A 19,888-nucleotide genomic window follows, 5' to 3' on the forward strand; every position below is an offset into this window, starting at 1 on the left:
GTGTAAATGATGGGGCACTGATAATAAATAATAAATAATAAAAGTTATATTATTTGTGTTGTTTTATTTTATTATTTGTTTATTTTTATTTTGTTTTTGTTATTACAGTTTGTAATTTTATTTTTAAATAAGAGAAATTATTAAAATAATGTAGCAAAGATGAAAGAGTTACTACTAATAACACTAGTTTACTATGAAGTGAATTAGATAGATATCCTATTATTATTATTTTTTTCTCCCCATAGTGAATAATAAATGAGTATATTTATATATATATATATATATATATATATATATATATATATATATATATATATATATATATATATATATATATATATATACTGTATGTGTGTATATGTGTGTGTGTGTGTGTGTACAGTATTGTACAATATGTATGATCATGTATAGATTTATATTGCACATATTTTTATATCAGCACCAAATATGTGCACTATGTAGCTTTACATATATGCAACACATATTTTTACAAAAACATTTTCCCAAATACACATCTATATTTACAAGAATTCCCACAAAGTCACATATGGATACTAGATTGTATAATTGAAAAAAAAAAAAAACAGACAAACAAACAAACAAACAAACAAACAAACATGTTCTCCGCTTCATGTTAGCACATGCTTCAGAATATATGTCACAAACAAATAGAGGAATTGGTAATATGTTTATATATATGCCCACGCACTTTAACTATAATTGTACATAAATTTCCAGTTTCAGTATGGGCCTTTTTGTGCCCCAGAAATCATGGAAACCTTCACGTTTGTGGCTTTGCCTGACATTCTCAAGCTTTAGAGAAATGATAACATCAGCATCTGGTTTAACTCAGTGCATTGAAAACACATTGCACAGAAGCTTATGTCAGAGAGCAGGCCTACCATCTAACCAATACCCCATTGTTGCATACATTAATTTACAGCACTTACAAGATCCCTGTGAACCTTTGCCTGCCACAATCTTGTGCACAACCTGTAACCCGTTTCTTCAAAGACATCTTACAAACATAGAAAGCCTTTGAGTTACACTTTGACATAAAAGCTGCAGAGAACAAAACAGCACCGGATTACTGATTAAGTGTAATGAGATCATTGGTAAAAAGGGTCTGAAAACTTTTAAAAGAATCTGCAAATGTTCTCAGGCTGTTGTCTCTAAACCATATCAGCAGGCCCACGTGGAATAGATTAACCTAACTTTTTTATATTACATTTTTTATTAATTTAGAACATTACTCTATGTGTTGTATTACACTGGCATTGATTTAAAAAACTAGTCAACACTGCTGTGATGGAGTTTCATACAGCTGCTGAGGAAATGACAGTAAACTGCTGTAATTCATCTATTCCTGTTTTTTTTTTTCCTCTTTTGGGAAGTCATGGAAAGAATAGTGGATTTGATTTGTTTTACGTGCTGTTCAGAGGGCTTATCTGACTGTTGTGGAAAAAGCTTATTCAAATAATTGCACAGCAACATAGTGGGAAATAGACGTTGTAATCCATCCAAAGTAACAAGTACAGATTATTTTCATACATACGTAACTCTAGCAGACAAAACTATAGCAGAATATACAATTATGCCTGATGGAAATCTTGTTTACCCCAAACCTAAATTTTAAATTTCGGGGCGAAACTCATTCCACACCGTTTGTGCTATTTGAACATGAATGATATCTCAGATCATGCTGCTGGTTGATGAGAGATGTGATATTACTTTTCTAAGTAATCAGACTTACAATTTTCAAATGGTGTACAACACAAACAGGGAAAAAATTCATAGATTTTTAAAGGAAGGAGGAAACTGCACTCAAAAAAACAGCTCTTTGGCAGAACATGATTAAATCGTGGACAGTGTGTTGTGTTGAGAAGTATACAGTATTTGATGTTCAATTCGTAGTACTTGCTTCTTATAATACATGTAATGTGGAACTGAACCACTAGGGGCTCTAGTGAGTAAATTGTGTTGAGTAATGCTGAGGAGAGGAATAAAGGATAGAGTTGAGTTTTACACTGCATGTAGTGTGTTCTCTTAAAAAGGGGAAAGACACCACACAGTGGTTCCACATATTTGAAATGAGTTTTCTTAATTCAAAATGACTATGATATCTCAACACATACACTTTGTGTAGAAAGAACTTAGTTGAATTGGGTAAACCTAACAAAATTAGACATGTCAACGTAACTCAAATAAATCTCTTTTATATCATTATGTGCTATAGTGAAAGTGAATGCTAACATTGTTAAATACAGTACATTCAGGCTGAAAGCACTACAAAGTGTACTTTAGTAACAGCAATTGCTCAACGAAGCGAGCAACACATTTAATGTGTGACGTTTATCTGTCCTCATCATTAGCTCAAACTCCACTCTTCACCATAATGGGAACTCCCAAAACTCCAGCATAACATAAACTATTTTAAATCTCAACATAAAAAAAGCATTAAACACTAACAAGTATCCTCCTTTATATTCATCTTGCACAAAAACACATAAAATAACACTTTTAACATGTTCTCTCCCTATCAAGTCCCATATAAAGCATGCTGGGAAATGGAAATCCCCTGCCCAGTTTCACCAGTGCTACATTAACACCCAACCCGTTCTCATTAACCTAAGCCTCCAATTTTGACGATTGTGCAGAAGCCGTCCGCGACTGCATGATGACGCCAGAGGTACCTTCTGGCCTCCTCTCCTTGACGCAGTGCGAAACCCTATTATTTTCAACGAGAAAATTTTGCCGTCCGTTATAAATCTTTGAATATTATTTTATCTACTAAACCTCAATGTTTTATAATACATATTCATGTATTAGTGTGATATTACATTATACAATCATATATAATATTTTCAATCCCTTAACCCAACCCCATTTCTAAACCTAACAAATTATCAACAATATAAAAGATGAAAGAGACACTTAAGTTTAGTAACAATAATTTGATATATATTACACTATTTATATATATATATATTAAGCACCTAACCGCATATTTATGCCTAAACCTAACCAGTTCTCAACAATAGAAAAGACGTAACAAGCAGATAAAGTACAGTCACTCTAATTTATTTTTAAAAATGCACTATAACAATATTCCAAACCATATTGCCATTGTGTGAGTAGCAGAAAGTATTCATGTTGTCCCAACACATATGGATTAAGTATATTGCCATTTTACAAATAAAAATGGATAGAATGCAGTGAATTCAGGTTGTGACTAAACGCTCTAGAACTGTGTTGCTTTAGGTAATTTTTATTAAGTAAACTGAACAAGCAGCAAAATTATATATATATATATATATATATTTTATTATGACTAATATCTTAGGACCATAATATGGAGAGACCTGGGCTCTTTTGACTTGGGACAGTAAGTAACCACCTAGAAACCACCCACAATACGTTAGCAATAGTCAGTTGTATTTCCTTTAGCAAACAGACATACTGGAAAACCCAAAACAGGTGTTTGCATTTCCAGTTTCCATCACGTGATGAGACCACGGCACCCACGTTAAAGACAGTAGATCTTCAGCTTGAAAGATTAGATAAATTCTGTTCTGAAGTTTTGTTAATTTAACCTGTAGCTATGAAGCTATCTAGAGCCAGCTGTCTTGAGAACATATGTTGAATTCAGATCACATACTGTACACATACGGAACATAAGGTCTCATAGTAGGTTTGTCCACACAGGTTCAGAATTCTCTGTGAATGGGGCCACCATGTGTGGAAGTTTCAGATGGTTACCTAATGAGGCCCAGACATGATACATCATTATCGTGAAAATGAGCTATTCACTCGCACACCAAAGCCAGAACAGCTCCATGCAGCTACTTTTTACAACGCAGTGTAGTAACAAGCCACTAACAAGCCACTAATCTGTCTTTAAAAATAATGAAAAGGTTGTTTGTTTGTTTTTGGACACAAATGATGCTTCACTTATACTGTATATATAGTTTTAGGCACTTGAGAAAATGTTGCATAATCAGGATTTCTTAAAAAACAATGCCATAAGTAGTTTTAATGGATCAGTTAACATCATACAAATTTCAATAAACATAAAAAAGCTAATCCAATATTTTGTCTTCAAAACACCACCAATTCTCAGGTACATCTGGACACAGTTATTCTTGGTTGTTGGCAGATAGGATGTTCCAAGCTTCTTGGAGAATTCGCCACAGTTCTTCTATCTATTTCAGCTGTCTCAATTGCTTCTGTCTCTTCATGTAATCCCAGAATGACTCGATGTTTAGTGGGGGGCTCTGTGGGTGCCATTCCATCTGTTGCAGGGCTCCCTGTTCTTCTATTCTGCTCTATTCTATTTTAAAAAGGAATGTGTGGGAGTCTAAAATTTATATTTGCTATTGACACACTAAAGCTGAAGATATAAATAACCATTAGATCAAAGAAAGCTTCTTGGAACACTATTTGCTGAAAGGACTTTGTAAAGTAATCCCAGAATGTGCTCTTTGGTTGGATTTCAAACATATACTCTAGAAGAAAGTCCAAGGCACATCTTCCAGTCCCAGAAAGTTAAAAATCCTTTATTCAGATCATGGCTATCACAATACAAACATCAAAAAAATAAAAAAAAATAAAAATGTCTGTATTGTGATAGCCATGATCTGAATAAAGGATTTTTAACTTTCTGGGACCAGAAGATGTGCCTTGGACTTTCTTCTAGAGTATATAAATAACCATCTTAAGACAAATGCTTTTGTGAAACATCTTATGTGACTAAGACTTTTGCACAGTACTGTATATACACTATACTAATACTGGGTAGGGCTTGACAGTGCTCTCAAAACAGCCTCAATTCTTCATGGCATGGATTCTACAAGATGTTGGAAACATTCCTTTGAGATTCTGGTCCATGTTGACATGATGGCATCATGCAGTTTCTGCAGATTTGTCTGCTGCACAATCATGCTACAAATCTCCCATTCTATCAAGTCCCAAAGGTTTTCTATTGGATACAGATCTGGTGACTGGGAAGGCCACTGAAGAACAGAGAACTCATTGTCATGTTCATGAAACCAGTTTAAGATGACTTTTGCTTTGTGACATGGTACATTATCATGCTGGAAGTGGCCATTAGAAGATTGGTAAATTATGGCCATGAAGGGATACACATGGTCAGCAACAATACTCAAATAGGCTGTGGCATTCAAGCTATGATTGATTGGTGATTACAAGCCCAAAGTGTGCCAAGAAAACATTCCCCACAACGTTACACCACCATCACCAGCCTGGACTGTTGACACAAGGGAGGTTGGGTCCATGGATTCATGCTGTTGGTGCCAAATTCTGATCCTACCATCAGTGTGCCTCAGCAGAAATTGAGATTCATCAGACCAGGCTACGTTTTTCCAGTCTTCAACTGTCCAGTTTTGGTGAGCCTGTGCTCACTGCATCCTCAGCTTTCTGTTCTTGGCTGACAGAAGTGGAACCCAATGTGGTTTTCAGCTGTTGTAGCCCATCCGCCTCAAGGTTTGGCATAACTCACTACAATTGCACAGAGCGGTTATCTGAGTTACTGTAGCCTTTCTGTCAGCTTGAACCAGTCTGGCTATTCTCCCTTGACCTCTCTCATCAACAAGGCATTTCCGTCTGCAGAACTGCCGCTCACTGGAATTTTTTTTGTTTTTGGCACCATTCTGAGTAAACTGTAGAGACTGTTGTGTGTGAAAATCCCAGGAGATCAGCAGTTACAAACATTTTTTCCCCCATTCTGATGGTTGATGTGAATATTAACTGAAGCTCCTGACCCTTATCTGCATGATTTTATTAATTGCACTGCTTCCACACAATTGGATGATTAGATAATCATATGAATAAGTAGGTTTACGGGTGTTCCTAATAAAGTGTTCAGTGAGTGTACACTGTATATATTTCACTCATAAATTGCACCTATTTTTGTGATTAAACATACCAAACTGCAAGTATGCTGTTTTCTTTGGTTTTACCTACCACTTTGCCATAGATCTGCAGAAGTTTAGATACTGGACACGTTCAAATAACATTTCTATAAACCATAAGTTGTGTTTATTGAGTAAAGTTTTCACTGCATGACAAATCTGTAATAATGTGGTTGCTAGTAGATTGAAGGGAAATCAAATTTTACCAAAGAATGCATGAAGTCCTTAATTCAGCATTGCCCTGAAATACACAGGCAATGAAACTACCAAATTCAACAAAGCTTCCAGAATTCTTAAAGACATGAAACTGAAAGGGATTCCAGCTCTTTTAATACAGCTGAAGTCTTTTGCAGTATAGACAGACAGACAGACAGAGGGATAGATACTGTACAATGGTATTTTAATTGCACAGATAGTATTGAATTGCACACTATAAGTAACAAAATGTATGATATTCCATATTAATTTGAGTTTAATTTAGTAATAATACATAAATAAAAACTCTGCTTTATCAATGAGAGTGTGAATTATGACTTTGTCACTATTTTTCTCATAGTGCCATTGAGAGTGTGAGATGCCGGCTGACTTACTGGCTTGATGAGGTGATGCCTCTTTAGTCTGATAGCGTGCTTCGGCTGCCCTTGTCCTGTTGAGCACATTACACATCAGAGTACACACACACACAGCCCAGGTGCAGCATATGGTCCTCGTTTTAGGAAGCCCTACTGCCTAATTTATTTCTGAGCTAAGGTCTGACTTAAATGCTTGAACTTCTTTAGTTTGCACCTGAGAGTACGTCATTCTTCACTTCTTTTTTTCTCAAAAATGTCAGCCTTGTGGTTATTTTACTGTATGTTAAAAATCATTATAGATTACAGTCTTTTACAAAGGACCTGGGAGACTATTATTCCAAACAGACTATTTAACTTGTCATTCAACTAACACAATTGAAATATCCATCATACGTTTGAAAATGTCTGCTAGGAGTTTAAAATGACCCTTGCTTTTTTTACGAATCAAAACTATTAATCAAAAAAATACCCTAATAGAAAATTGGAGTACATCAAAACCCCACATACTACTGTGTTTTAGATAGTTTGACAGAAATTAGGATATCTGCAATAGAGATAAACTCATGATTCTCTATGTGGAATCTTGTGTGAATGTCTGTTTCATTCCACATACATTCTACATTCTACAAGAACTGATGACTTTAAATAGTGTGTCAATCAACAGGCTAGTTTTATGTTGTAAGGTCAAGTGATGAATGGGGTTCAGGCTAATGGGACATGAAAAGGTGGCAAGTTCAGTTTTCAAGTGAATCTGAAGTGAACATTTACTCACCCACATGTTGTTGCAAATCCATATAACTTTCTTTCATGGAACACAAAAAGAGATGTTAAGCAGAATGATAACTTCAGTCACCTTTCACTTTCTTTGCATCTTTTTGTCTTCATACAATGAAAGTGAATGGTGACTGAGATTGTCATTCTGCCTATCATCCCCTTTTTGGATCAACATGATTTGGTTTTTGGAACAACATGAGGGTGAGTAAATCATGACAGAATTAAAATTTCTTTGGATAACCTATCAATTTAAAGTGTGTAGCGATTGTTTTTTAATTTAAAGTAGGACTGTCGATCAATCGATTAAATACTTTAATGGAATTAATTACATGATATGTTGATTAAATAATTCAGCTAAACACAATTAATCATGTATATCAATATTTGCTGAGAAAGACCCCAAAATAAAGATAAGTCATTATATAAAAATAAAATTACAAATAATATAATATAATGCATATAATAAATAGGCTATGATTTATATAATTCAAAGACATTACATTACTGTGGCAAACAAGTAAAGCATTTTTTACACAATAAAAAATTCCCTTTAGAAGTAAATATATTGTTTGTTTTATTTCCATAATACTGAACATGCTGTAAGGCTCACTGAACTACATAATTAAAGTCTAGTTAAAGATAGTTCACCTAAAAATAAAACTTCTCTCCCTCATGCCATCCCGGATGTTTATGACTTTCTTTGTTCTTGTGAGCACAAACAAAGATTGTTCTAAAAATATCTCAGCTCTGTCAATGGTGGCCAAAAAGCATAAAAAGGTAGCATCAAAGTAATCCAAACGACTCCAGTGGATAAATCCATATCTTCCAAATCCAAAATAAATAATCAAAAACCATATTTAAGTCCTTTTTTTACTAGAAATTCTCCTCCCTGCCCAGTAGGTGGTGATATGCATGAAGAATGTGAATTGCCAAAAACAAAAGAAGAAGAATGTGAAAGTGGAGATTTCAAAGAGTAAAAATGGATTTAAATATTGATCTGTTTCTGACCCACAAAATATCATATCTCTTCTGAAGACATGGATTTAACCTCTGGAGACATATGGATACATTTTATGCTGCCTTTATGTGCTTTTTGGACCTTCAACGTTCTGAGGGTGAGTAAATGATCAGAAAATTGTAAATTTTTGGGTGAACTATCCCTTTACTTGCGTTTTTTATTTTTTTATTTAATTATTCGCACTCAGTTAACACATTACAGACAGCCTCACTTTGAATATAATAAAAGTTATCATGAAAACTACAGTAAACAAATCTGTGATCTCTCTGCCTTAGTCATAGAGGTAATGCTTTTGGCCAAGACTATATGATATATCTGCTATCTATATGTTAAGTCTGTCTTTATCTTCTGTTGAGACTGAGTATCAAAAGCTACAAACCAGTATATGCGAGCTGCACCTTTACATTCATAACATCCTCAAAGGAAACCAAAGAGAGACGATCCAATGAATGAGAACCAGCAGGGACGTGAGCTCCTTGACATCACCACAGACCTTGGACTGAATGGAATGGAGTAACACTGATTGGAAGAGAGTGTAACAGAGATGTGTTGTGTCGCTGGCTCATGGCGTGCCTCTGATTGGCCAGTATCTTACCCGGTGCATCTGGAACGCATTTAGCGGGATGTCATAAGCGCAACGGCGCCTATCCCCCCTCCATACACTTACAGCCCAGTTTTCAGACACAGTGCCAATTCAAGAGTTCACAACCTTCCTCAAATCAGCTGTACACCTCATAGCTGTGTTTGTGATATAAATCTGTTCGAGCAGTTGCTAGGCACGGTCACATTCACCTTTGCACTGTGAAATTCTGTAGGCAAAATCATGTCAGTAGCTCCTTTCCCACAAAACATGGCGCTGTTGACTCTCTTTCTCATTGGATAGTGCGTCATATGCATAGAATATTCACAATGGCTGAGGGAATCACTGGACAATGGACCCCGTTACCTATGAACGGTGAAAAAGGCATTGAGCTGCACAAAACATTTGTGGAGCGAAATTTATAGCCACGGGAAGTCCATCAGTTGAAATTCCTAAACGCGTGGATTCCCATAGAAATCACTGTATTTCAAAAACAAAGTTTTGCCATGCAAAGGTAAATGTGACCGTGCCTTAATAACTTTGAGACATTTGATACATACAAAATATACATCTTTACTTCTGGTTCAGGATTTATTCCTTGAGATACTTTAGCATTTAAAATCGATGGACAAAACAGCTTTCTGTGTTTTAGCGCCACCAGTTGCGCTGGTTGGCAAAAGCTCCTGGCATGTGATCCAAAGGCATTTCATCGCTGGGCGAGAAAAAAAAAATTAGACACACTCACCGTAAAAAAACAAATCTTTGCTTTGTGGGCAGAAGAATGTTTGCTCCCGGTGTGAAAGACTCCACAGGAATCAATTGTTTCCATTCAAAATCTTCATTGCAGCGAGAAATTGCAGTGAAAATTCACATTTGGTATGAAAGGACCGTTAAGATGTACTTCCATTGGTTTTACTAATTGTAATCAAGTTGATTAAGTCATTATTAGTGATAATTAATTTTTAATCTCGATGAATTGTATAATTTATGTATTTAATCGTGCTTAATCTCAGATTTTGAAAGTGCTTAAATATGACTCTAAATATACTTCTTTTCAAAATGCATTTATTTCCTTCTTAGGAAAGAAAAAAAAAACTAATTTGTAACAATATAATGCTTTATTAACATTTTCCAAACAAAGCATTTCACAGTATAAAGATAGAAATGCACTAAAATAGCACCAATTCAAGTAACATTAAACGTTTTCCAAAGTCTAAGTGGGAGTTTGACTAATTAAAATAACTAGTACCCATAGGTTGCATATTGATTGCAATATGCATTAAATCTCTTAAACTCTCAACCTCCACAATATTAATTTGCCGGTAGACTGTGGCTATCCACATTGTTTGTTCATGATTTGCATCAGGGCGTCAGTGCCACTTTAAACTCCTCATGATAAGTGCTTGCAGACAAAAATGTCTCATTCTGCATTATGGTATTAGTTAAGACTAGTGTGTTAAGTTAGTGTGCATGTGGTAATTAAAACGTGCCTTCATTTGATCACTGACAGATTGTTATGTATGTTTGTGATGTGTGCGTCAGTGTTATGATTCCAGGCAGACACATCACAAAGGTTCCGCCCTTCAAACCAGTGTTTATGCTGGTTTATGATGTATTAATGGTAAATGCGTTAATTGCAAGGGCATCACTTTGTTTTATAAAGTGGTGTGGAAAGATAATTTCAAATAATCTTTTAATGTAATAAATCTTTTACTGAATGAAATGCAAACTCATGCTCAAGAGCTGACAATGTTTCTTCTGCATTATACATTTACCTGAATGAAGCTATTTAAAAAATGGTGGGGACAAAACTGGCAAAGGCAAAAAGAGATAGGGACCTGTCCCACCCATAAATGATGCCTTTGGTTAATCGTGATTAAGAAAAAATAGCGCATTAACCTTTGAAATTAATTACATGTATTAACGTGTTAATTTTGAAAGCTCTAGTCATTATTAATTAATATTTTTGACTTGAATAAAATGTATGTGCAGTAATTTCTGCGACTAGTGCCACAGAGCTGAATTGCCAAAATAAATTACATTTTCAAAACAGCTTTCCGAATACACCCTTCCTCTACTGTTTTTAAAATGGTCAGATCGTCCCGCCCTCCAGCTAACGCTATTGGTTGAGCAACATTGTTGGGGCGGGTCTAAGCAGGTTACTCAGAACAAACACATTAAATTTTAACTGCCACAAAGACACTGTGTTTACAGTTAATGAGAAAATTAATCTATAAATGGCTTGCTTATTGTTGTCTCTTCATTTTATGCTGGGATAGAAGAAAGTATTTTAACACCGAAAATGTTGCATACTTCAGCTTAAACAAAACATTATTTAAAGCATATGTACCTTTAAGGTTCCAGTCAAATGGGATTTAATTTGATGCAAATCATTGACAGCAGATCCTTAAAAAAAAAGCATTATGGCGATACCATAGTACAATGATGGTATTAAATGGTAATACCATGGTACTTTGATATATACCATGGTATTAAATAATTACCATAGTCATACATGGTATTGAAATGGTACTCCAATAATACATCAAAGAATACATTAACACATGATAATACCATATACATTTTTGAAAATCATATTATAGATATTGCAGCTGATGAAATATGTTAGAGCTGAGCATAACTACAATATTCAATAAAGTTCCATGAATTTTCCAGGCTTGGAAATCACAATTTCAAAATTCCCAAATAGGTTTTTTATGACTATGGGAAGCCTGTAAATACATATGAATCGATTTATTATGTTGTGATGATAAAAGGAAAGAAAGATTCTTCATAAATACACTGGAAATGGATTTCCCATGCCAGTAGTGAGGGTAAAACCTAAAAAAAATAAAAATAAAAACGACATACAAATTTAAATTTTAACCATATTGTAAACAGGAATATTTGGAGGCAACAGTAGCCTAATTACCCACCAAAAAAGTTGTTTTCATTTACTTGTTTGCTTATATCTCCTCAATTCCAGTCTAATTTTAACTTTTTGGTGAAACATTTGCTATTTGTTAAGACAAACCCATGAAAAACTACAGATGTGCAGATACCAGTTACAAGGTGTATTTTCATATGTATAGTCTCTCTATTCCTCAGATCTTTAATGATACCCTAAACTTTAAATGATAAAATAAATAAACCTAACCTCAAAGCTCTGGATAACATACAAAAATTATGCACAATTTAGGGCACCGCAACCACAGCAAACACATCTCTAACTGCAGTCTGCATTCCCAAAGTCCACTGTGTTTGAAAAAAAAAAAAAACACACAAAAAATCTTAGATTTATAAACCATCTAAATAAAGAGCGATTAAATAGTTAGGCTAACTATTATGGTCTGTACAAAAAGGTCAAAAGTTCAGACATGCATTTGTGCCATATCAAAGCAGCCTCAAGTATGCAGTGCATAAAAGGTGGAATACAAGCAAAACAACATTGTGAAAGCAGTACAATTACTCAACAGCTCAAAAGTGAACTGGACTGATGTTTCTAAAGATCAGGTGACATGGGCAGGGTGAGCATCAAGTCGTTAACAGTGAGTTTCCGTGAGGCGGAGGCAGTCTCTCTCTCTCTCTCTTTCAGAGGCAGTCTTTGAGAGACTCTGTGAGGCAGACAGATGTCACGCAACCTGTTGCTTGTCCAGATGCATTGGCAACTCTTGGCTCTCCTCTCCCTGTTTTGTCAGATGCTTATATTGACGTTAGCTGCGATAAAACGTGGTAAGAACATTTTAATTAATTGACAGCGGTGTAATCTACAATGGAAAAAGAATTGGAGTAATGATTACTTAAAAAAACCTAGGAAACAATTTTCACACAGAAATTGCTAGTAAATTTGACAGGCCATATTTTCAAGTAAATACACAATTCTTGGTGGCTTTAATTAGAAATTCTCAAGTAAAGTTAATTTTGCATTACTCTTTTTCTAGTAAATTTTACTCACTCTTTGTTTGTACATTTTACTCATGCAATTTAGCACTGATATGTGCCTTGCTTTTAAAAATACTTTTTTGACGTACTTTATGTACCACATGACACACGGAAGCCTTCCACAGGTAACATAAGCTAAAAATCAACAGATATATTTTTTTTTTATCATGAAAGAAATGTGGAAGGTCCAGATGTACAACTAAACAAGAGGATAAGTACATCAGAGTCTCTAGTTTGAGAAATAGACACCTCACATGTCCTCAGCTGACAGCTTCATTGAATTCTACCCGCTCAACACCAGTTTCATGTACAACAGTAAAGAGAAGACTCAGGGGTGCAGGACTTATGGGAAGAATTGCAAAGAAAAAGCCACTTTTGAAACAGAAAAACAAAAAGAAAAGGTTAGAGTGGGCAAAGAAACACAGACATTGGACAACAGATAATTGGAAAAGAGTGTTATGGATCTGAACCCCATTGAGCTTTTGTGGGATCAGCTAGACTGTAAGGTGCGTGAGAATTGCCCGACAAGACAGACACATCTATGGCAAGTGCTACAGGAAGTGTGGGGTGAAAGGTCAAACTGGACAAACTGACAGCTAGAATGCCAAGGATCGGTAAAGCTGTCATTGCTGCACATTTAGGATTTTTTGATGAGAACTCTTTGAAGTAGTTTAAGAAGTTCTGAATGTTTTATTTTTTTTCAAATTGTAATAGTAATTTTCATGTTTTTAATGTCCTGACTATATATTGCGATCAGCTGAATGCCACTCTGGTGAATAAAAATATCAATTTCTTTCCATAAGATCAAAATCTGTACATTATTCCAAACTTTTGGCCACCAGTGTATTTTTGAATAGAAAAATGAACATCAGACTGCACAAAACAAGAAGATAACAAACAGAACTACAAAATTAACAATACAACAGTGTAAATAAACTTGGAAACAGTGAAACCATGCAAGTGCATTCATTATTTAAGCCCGGTGCATGCTGGGAACACTAGCTTTGAAAAGTCAAGTAAAATGTACTTATTTTATTTACCTATAAAATGTATTCAAATTAGCAAATTAATATGACAAGGTTATCTACTTTAGGAGTGATACATGATGACACATTGTAAACATAAACAATAATTAATAATATTTACTAATAAGCTAAAGCATACATTTTTACATGATTGAATCAAGTACAAATGTAGAATTTACTTAATATTTTCAATTTCATGCTTTAACTTATTCAATGTAGAAAGTACTTAATGTTTTCTGCTATATTTATTTCATCACAAAATATTCTTTTTCAGTGTAAATTAATTAAGTGTTATGTCAGGAATTTGTACTTTACTCGAGTACTATTGGAACTGAAAACTTGTACTCTTAATCAACTGCATTTCGAAGGATACTTGTTTTACTCCTTACGGTTACGTTTTGACCTTTAAAGTACAAAGTACATATTTTTCAGGACGGCATGACTTAATTTTGTTTTCTTGGTCCACCTTTAATTAAATTACATTTATCACTTAATCCATTTTAATGTAAAATGTCATTTTCCACCATGTTATTGCTTTAGAAAATGTGCATCAAAGTTGCTTTGATAAGAAACAGACAATTTCAAAAGCTAAGTAAAAAAAAAAAAAAAAGGAAGAGATTACTTTATACTTTTAAATGTGGAATTAAATGTGATTTTTCTTTTTTTTTTTTTTTTTTTTTTTTTATGTTTTTGGCAAGATATTTTAGCATTTAATTGAGTAAACATTTGACACAGCACCCATACTTTAACTCAAGTACAATTTCTCAGCAATATTACACCTCTGTTCATTGATAAATCATGTTTAGTATGAAAATATCTGTGTAGTATGCACAGGAGCACATAAGAGGGTAACAATTATAAAACAGATAGTTCTGACTCTCAAATCTGATTGAATGAGAACATGAGGCTGCAAAAATGTTTAAATGGCAGATAACACACCTGTGACTGTACATCAATTCTATGTTAATATACCAAGTTGCTACATTGCTTGAGAATCATAAACAGCCTACAGTTAGACTAATGAAACACTGTAAATTACTCGGCAACAGAACAGTTTATTCTTTTTAAAATTATAAACTTAACTATTTATAAAAATAATAGGTGACTCTTATCATGTTGCTGTAGTCTCTTTTATAAAAGCAATAAGCCACTGAAGGCTGTGTTACAGTGATTTTATTAAAACGTCTTGTAGCTTTTTGCCTTAATATAGCACTTTACTGTATATTTAAGGGGGTCGAGTAGTGTCAAGTTGCTTTGATAGCTGTAACTTTGGGTGTCTAGGAGTGGAAGAGGAAGACAGGAGACACAGGAGTGGAATCTTTAAATAATAAACGCTGGAGTTGATCAAACGCTGGAATGGAACAAACTATAAATCTAAACAGCAAAACTTAGCACAACAACACTTCAAGGACTGACAAATGAAGAAAACTAGAGGGTATTTATACACAGAACTAAATGAGGGAATGGAATACAGGTGAGGGTAATAAGGAACAGATGGAAGTGATTAGGGCAGTGAACTATGGGAAATGAAGTCCAGAGGAAAACTTCAAAATAAGAGTCCTTGAAGAAAATGAGGGAGACAGACTGTGCCATTACTACTACTACTACTACTACCACCACCACCACCACCACCACCAAACGGATGATATTGAGGGATAATGGATAAGTGTAGCTTGGACGTATTCTAAGAAGGAAAGATTATCCACTTCCAGAAGAGCAGTGGGACGGTGGAAGTTCAAGCCTGTAAATGGCACAGAGGTATGGGTCCGGGATAGGGGTGGAATTGGCGAGTTGACAGAACTTGGCGGTATAGTCCATGAATAATCCAGTGAACTCCATGATTTGTGGGTCTGGAAGAGGATCAGAAGGGTCACTGGAAGAGGAAGACGTTTGGAGGAGCAGGTAAATAAATCCGTATTTTTTGCTTTGGGTCAGTCCTTCTGTAACGTTGGGTGTCTAGGAGTGGAAGACAGGAGGCGCAGGAGTGGAATCTTTAAATAATAATCACTGAAGTTGAACAAACGCTGGAGTGGAAACAAATGCTGGAGTGGAACAAACAAAAGGCTCAACAGTAGTAATCGCTGGAGTGGAACAAACACTGGAATGGAACAAACTAGAAATCTAAACAGCAAACTTTAGCACAACGTAACACTTCAAGGACTGACAAATGATGAAGAAAACTAGAGGGTATTTATACACAGAACTAAATGAGGGAATGGAATACAGGTGAAGGTAATAAGGAACAGATGGAAGTGATTAGGGCAGTGAACTATGGGAAATTAATCCAGTGGAAAACTACAAAATAAGAGTCCTTGAAGAAAATGAAGAAAATGAGGGAGACAGACTGTGACAATAGCCTGTTGAAATAAGTAAATGATTAAAGTGTCTACATTTAGCCCTTCAAAGTACAAATAAGTACATTTTCATAAAAAAAATAAAAAAAATCACTTTAGAGAGTACTTACAAATTTTGCCCAAATTACAAACAAATAAATAAAAAATAAAATAATAATAATAATAATAGAAAAACAAAAAAAAGCTTTGTGAGCTTCATTCTGCATTGATAAGAGAAGTGCCTAGTTGGTAGACAAAGAACTAACAGCAGACTTCAGTTTATAATGCTTTGAGAAGTCAAACGTCAAAGTGCCAAGGGCTTTGCTGCTAATTATATCAGACATGGCTTTTTATTGTAATTCCTAGATTACTACAGCTAAAGTGCATGTATTTGTACAGCTTTACAACTACTGAGCTCATGTTAGGGCAGCACGATTATGACAGAAATCATAATTGTCAATTTTAATTGTTATTCATTTTGATTTGCATTAAATAAATATTTGTTTGGGACATCAGCAAGCTATATTCTTTATGTAGGTTACACATGTAAAAACAAGCTGAGAACTGTGTTCCTGAATTACTTTGTTGCTATTTTATGCAACAGTTCAACAATCAATTGGCCCTCTTTGCAGCATGAAAAACACAACTATTATTACAATTTTGATAAAATACACAGAAATCGAGGAAGTCAACTGTAATGCTCCACTGCTGCAAAGACATGTTGTAAATAGATTTGTTTTTTCCCCACATCAGTAGTAGACCTCAATGGAATGCCCCAATGGACATTTTTCACAATTAGTAATTGTTGCAGCTGTAATTGTAATCTAGTTTTTATGTAATTAATTGTGCAGCCCTTGCTCATGTACTTTGTAAGGATAATTTAAAGGCTGCATCCAATGTTTTAGTTCTTTTTGCAGAGGTACGGTAGCACTTACAATATTTTATGTAGAATATTGCGTAATTGTAGCTTGTAAAGAAATGTTTGGCCTGTATATAATTTTGAAACCACAGTAACACTTAAATAATTCAATTTAAACCATTTTATTAGGGATAGCAAATATAGTGAGTAGGAAAGTATTAAACACCCCATCCATCATGTTTTTTTAAAGCATTACTAAACACAACATAATTGTTATAGTTTTTCTTGCAATTCTTTCAGAGGTTAAAGGAATATTCCGGGTTCAATACAAGTTAAGCTCAATGAAAAGCATTTATGGCATAATGTTGATAACCACAAAAAACAAACAAACAAACAAACAAACAAAAAAAATTTAACTCGCCCCTCCTCTTCATTAAAAAAAAAGCTAAAATCTGGTTCCAGTGAGGCACTTACAATGGAAGTGAATGGGGGCCAATCTGTAAAACGTTAAAATACTCACTGTTTCAAAAATATAGCCACAAGAGTCAAGACATAAACAATATGTGTGTTAACATGAGTTTAGTGCGATAAAATCGCTTACTAACCTTTTCTGTGTAAAGTTATAGCCAATTTTACAACATAGTTGCCATGACGATGCAATGTCAACAAACCCTAAAACCCTAGAACGACTGTAAAAATGAAGATTTATATAACTTTACAGCTCAAATAATACATGAGTTTAAACAGAAGAATTAATGTATGTGCTTTTATAAAATTATAAACTTCAGATTTTTGCCTTTAAACCCTCCAAAAACTGGCCCCCCTTACAAAAAATCTAAACTAGCTGCAAACTTGATGCAAATTTGTAGCAAATTTGCAGCTCGTTATTTTCACATGCAAATTAGCTTTTGATTGCTGCAAATGTTTACCAGAAGTTTCTTTGGCAACAATGGAAAGCAAAGCTCATTTGCTTGTGAAAATTATCAGTGGTGAATTTGCGGCAAATTTGCCATGAACTCTCGATTTTTGTAAGGGCCATTCACTTCCATTATAAGCGCCTCACTGTAACCCAGATTTTTGCTTTTTTTAGAAAGAAAAGGAAGGATGAGTCAAAATGGTTTTTTTGTGGTAATCAACATTATGCCTCAAATGCTATCAATTGAGTTTAACTTGTATTGAACCTGGAATATTCCTTTAATATCATATTTTTTTATTATTTTGTAAACAGCCATTACTTCCAAGTATAATCCGTGTCAATTTTTTTTTAAGCTTTAAACCTGAGCTCTAATAGGAAATAGCGCATATGCAGTATACACATATTTAAATCAAATCAGAGTCAGATATTGTTTTTATGCAGCAAAGATTACATAAAGACAATATACAGAACAAACACAGATGACGTTGGGGCTGCTGTCTTATTTGTTCGTGCACATATACCATGATGGGTTTAGGAGTGTATAGCAGATATTTATGTATGAGCATTTTTCTGCATATTTTCTGCAGAACTAGACCTAAATATAGACAAGCTGTTAATAAATCTTGGTGGATGTTGGCAAGATCAGTCAGTTTCTTTACCACTGTCTTTCCAGAATAGTCATGAAGCCTTAGCATGAATCTATGATTGCAGATTTCATAAAATAGTCTTACCTTTAAGTCAGTACACATTGCTTTAGGGACACTCTATTCCAGTTAAATATGCAGAGACAACTACAACTTTGTTAGTTGATTCCCCCAAAAAGTGTAACACTGTGCCTCTGTTGCGTTATCAAAACATTGCTCTGCTTGTTTGAGCATCCTTTTGAGCCAGCAACATTGGTGCAACAATTGGAGTGAGTTTGGGGCAGGACTATCTGTTTGTAAAACCAATTTAAGACAAGAACAGTGGTTGGGAAACCTATTTGAAAACAGGGATAATATATGCAATTCTGCTTGGTGATGCTAGTTGTGCAGAAATTATTCACTTCAGCTTTGAAGTGGTTAAAATCCTCTTGTTTACTTTTTCAATCAAGTTAGAGACCACTCTGTTAAACTTGATTAATAGCCATTACTAGATAAAGATTTAAAGGGATAGTTTACCCAAAAGTGAAGATTCTATCATCATTTACTCACCCTTATATTGTTCCAAACCTGAAAACGCTACATCAAAGAGCATATTTACTCCTCCATATACAAATTTTAGAAGTGTCTGGTCCTCATTTCTTATTTATTAGTATTTTCCCCAGATTTTCTGAATTTCATTTGATTGGCATCCATGTCCAAAACTGAAGAATATAATGTTGAGAATGTCGTGGCTTTATCTCCAATGGTCTTGTCAAGTTATTTTAGACAGTGGTGTCTGTCTTTATTTCTGTAATGAAAGAAATGAAGATCAGAACCATGTGTCAGTTTCTTCATATCTCCCTCCGTAACCCCTCTGCAGTGGCAGACTGACAGAAGACTGGTAAAAAAGGGTCTTCTTTGCCTGTCTTTGGCTTTGGCATCAGTCGGATGTAAACAAGCATGAACTTTGTACATTAGGAACACATTTCAGGGAGTTTTTGCCGTGCTTACTGGGGGCTTTATGGCACGTTTTGCTGTAAAGCTGCTTTGAAACGATATCTGTGGTAAAAAGTGCTATACAAATAAAACTGACTTGACTTGACATTTTGCTGAGAGAGAGAGAGAGAGAGAGAGAGAGAGAGAGAGAGAGAGGAAGTCCTTTCTTCAATTCAACTTTATTTGAGAATTGTAAATCCGATCACTCGGAAGTAATAGCTCACTTCTCCTTATTAAGTTGCACAATTTTGGGTATCGATCATGTCCAGGTGCGGAATAAGCGGAATCAAGTTATATGCTGTAAATCCCAACACACAATC

At 34.7% G+C, this 19,888-nt stretch overlaps 1 protein-coding gene across 3 annotated transcripts in view; it reads left to right on the top strand.

Annotated features, from left to right (window-relative positions):
• Positions 1 to 12,470: 12,470 nt before the first annotated feature.
• Positions 12,471 to 19,888, top strand: part of LOC127446438 (R-spondin-2-like) — a 29,904-nt gene continuing 22,486 nt past the window's right edge. For all 3 annotated transcript variants that reach the window (XM_051707341.1, XM_051707340.1, XM_051707342.1), the window contains exon 1: positions 12,471 to 12,606. In XM_051707341.1, the coding sequence (XP_051563301.1) occupies positions 12,504 to 12,606 (103 nt within the window). In that variant the 5' untranslated portion in view covers positions 12,471 to 12,503. The remainder of the gene's footprint in view (positions 12,607 to 19,888) is intronic.

This window comes from Myxocyprinus asiaticus, chromosome 9 (genome assembly GCF_019703515.2).
Source record: "Myxocyprinus asiaticus isolate MX2 ecotype Aquarium Trade chromosome 9, UBuf_Myxa_2, whole genome shotgun sequence".
In the NCBI taxonomy this organism is placed as follows: Eukaryota; Metazoa; Chordata; class Actinopteri; order Cypriniformes; family Catostomidae; genus Myxocyprinus; species Myxocyprinus asiaticus.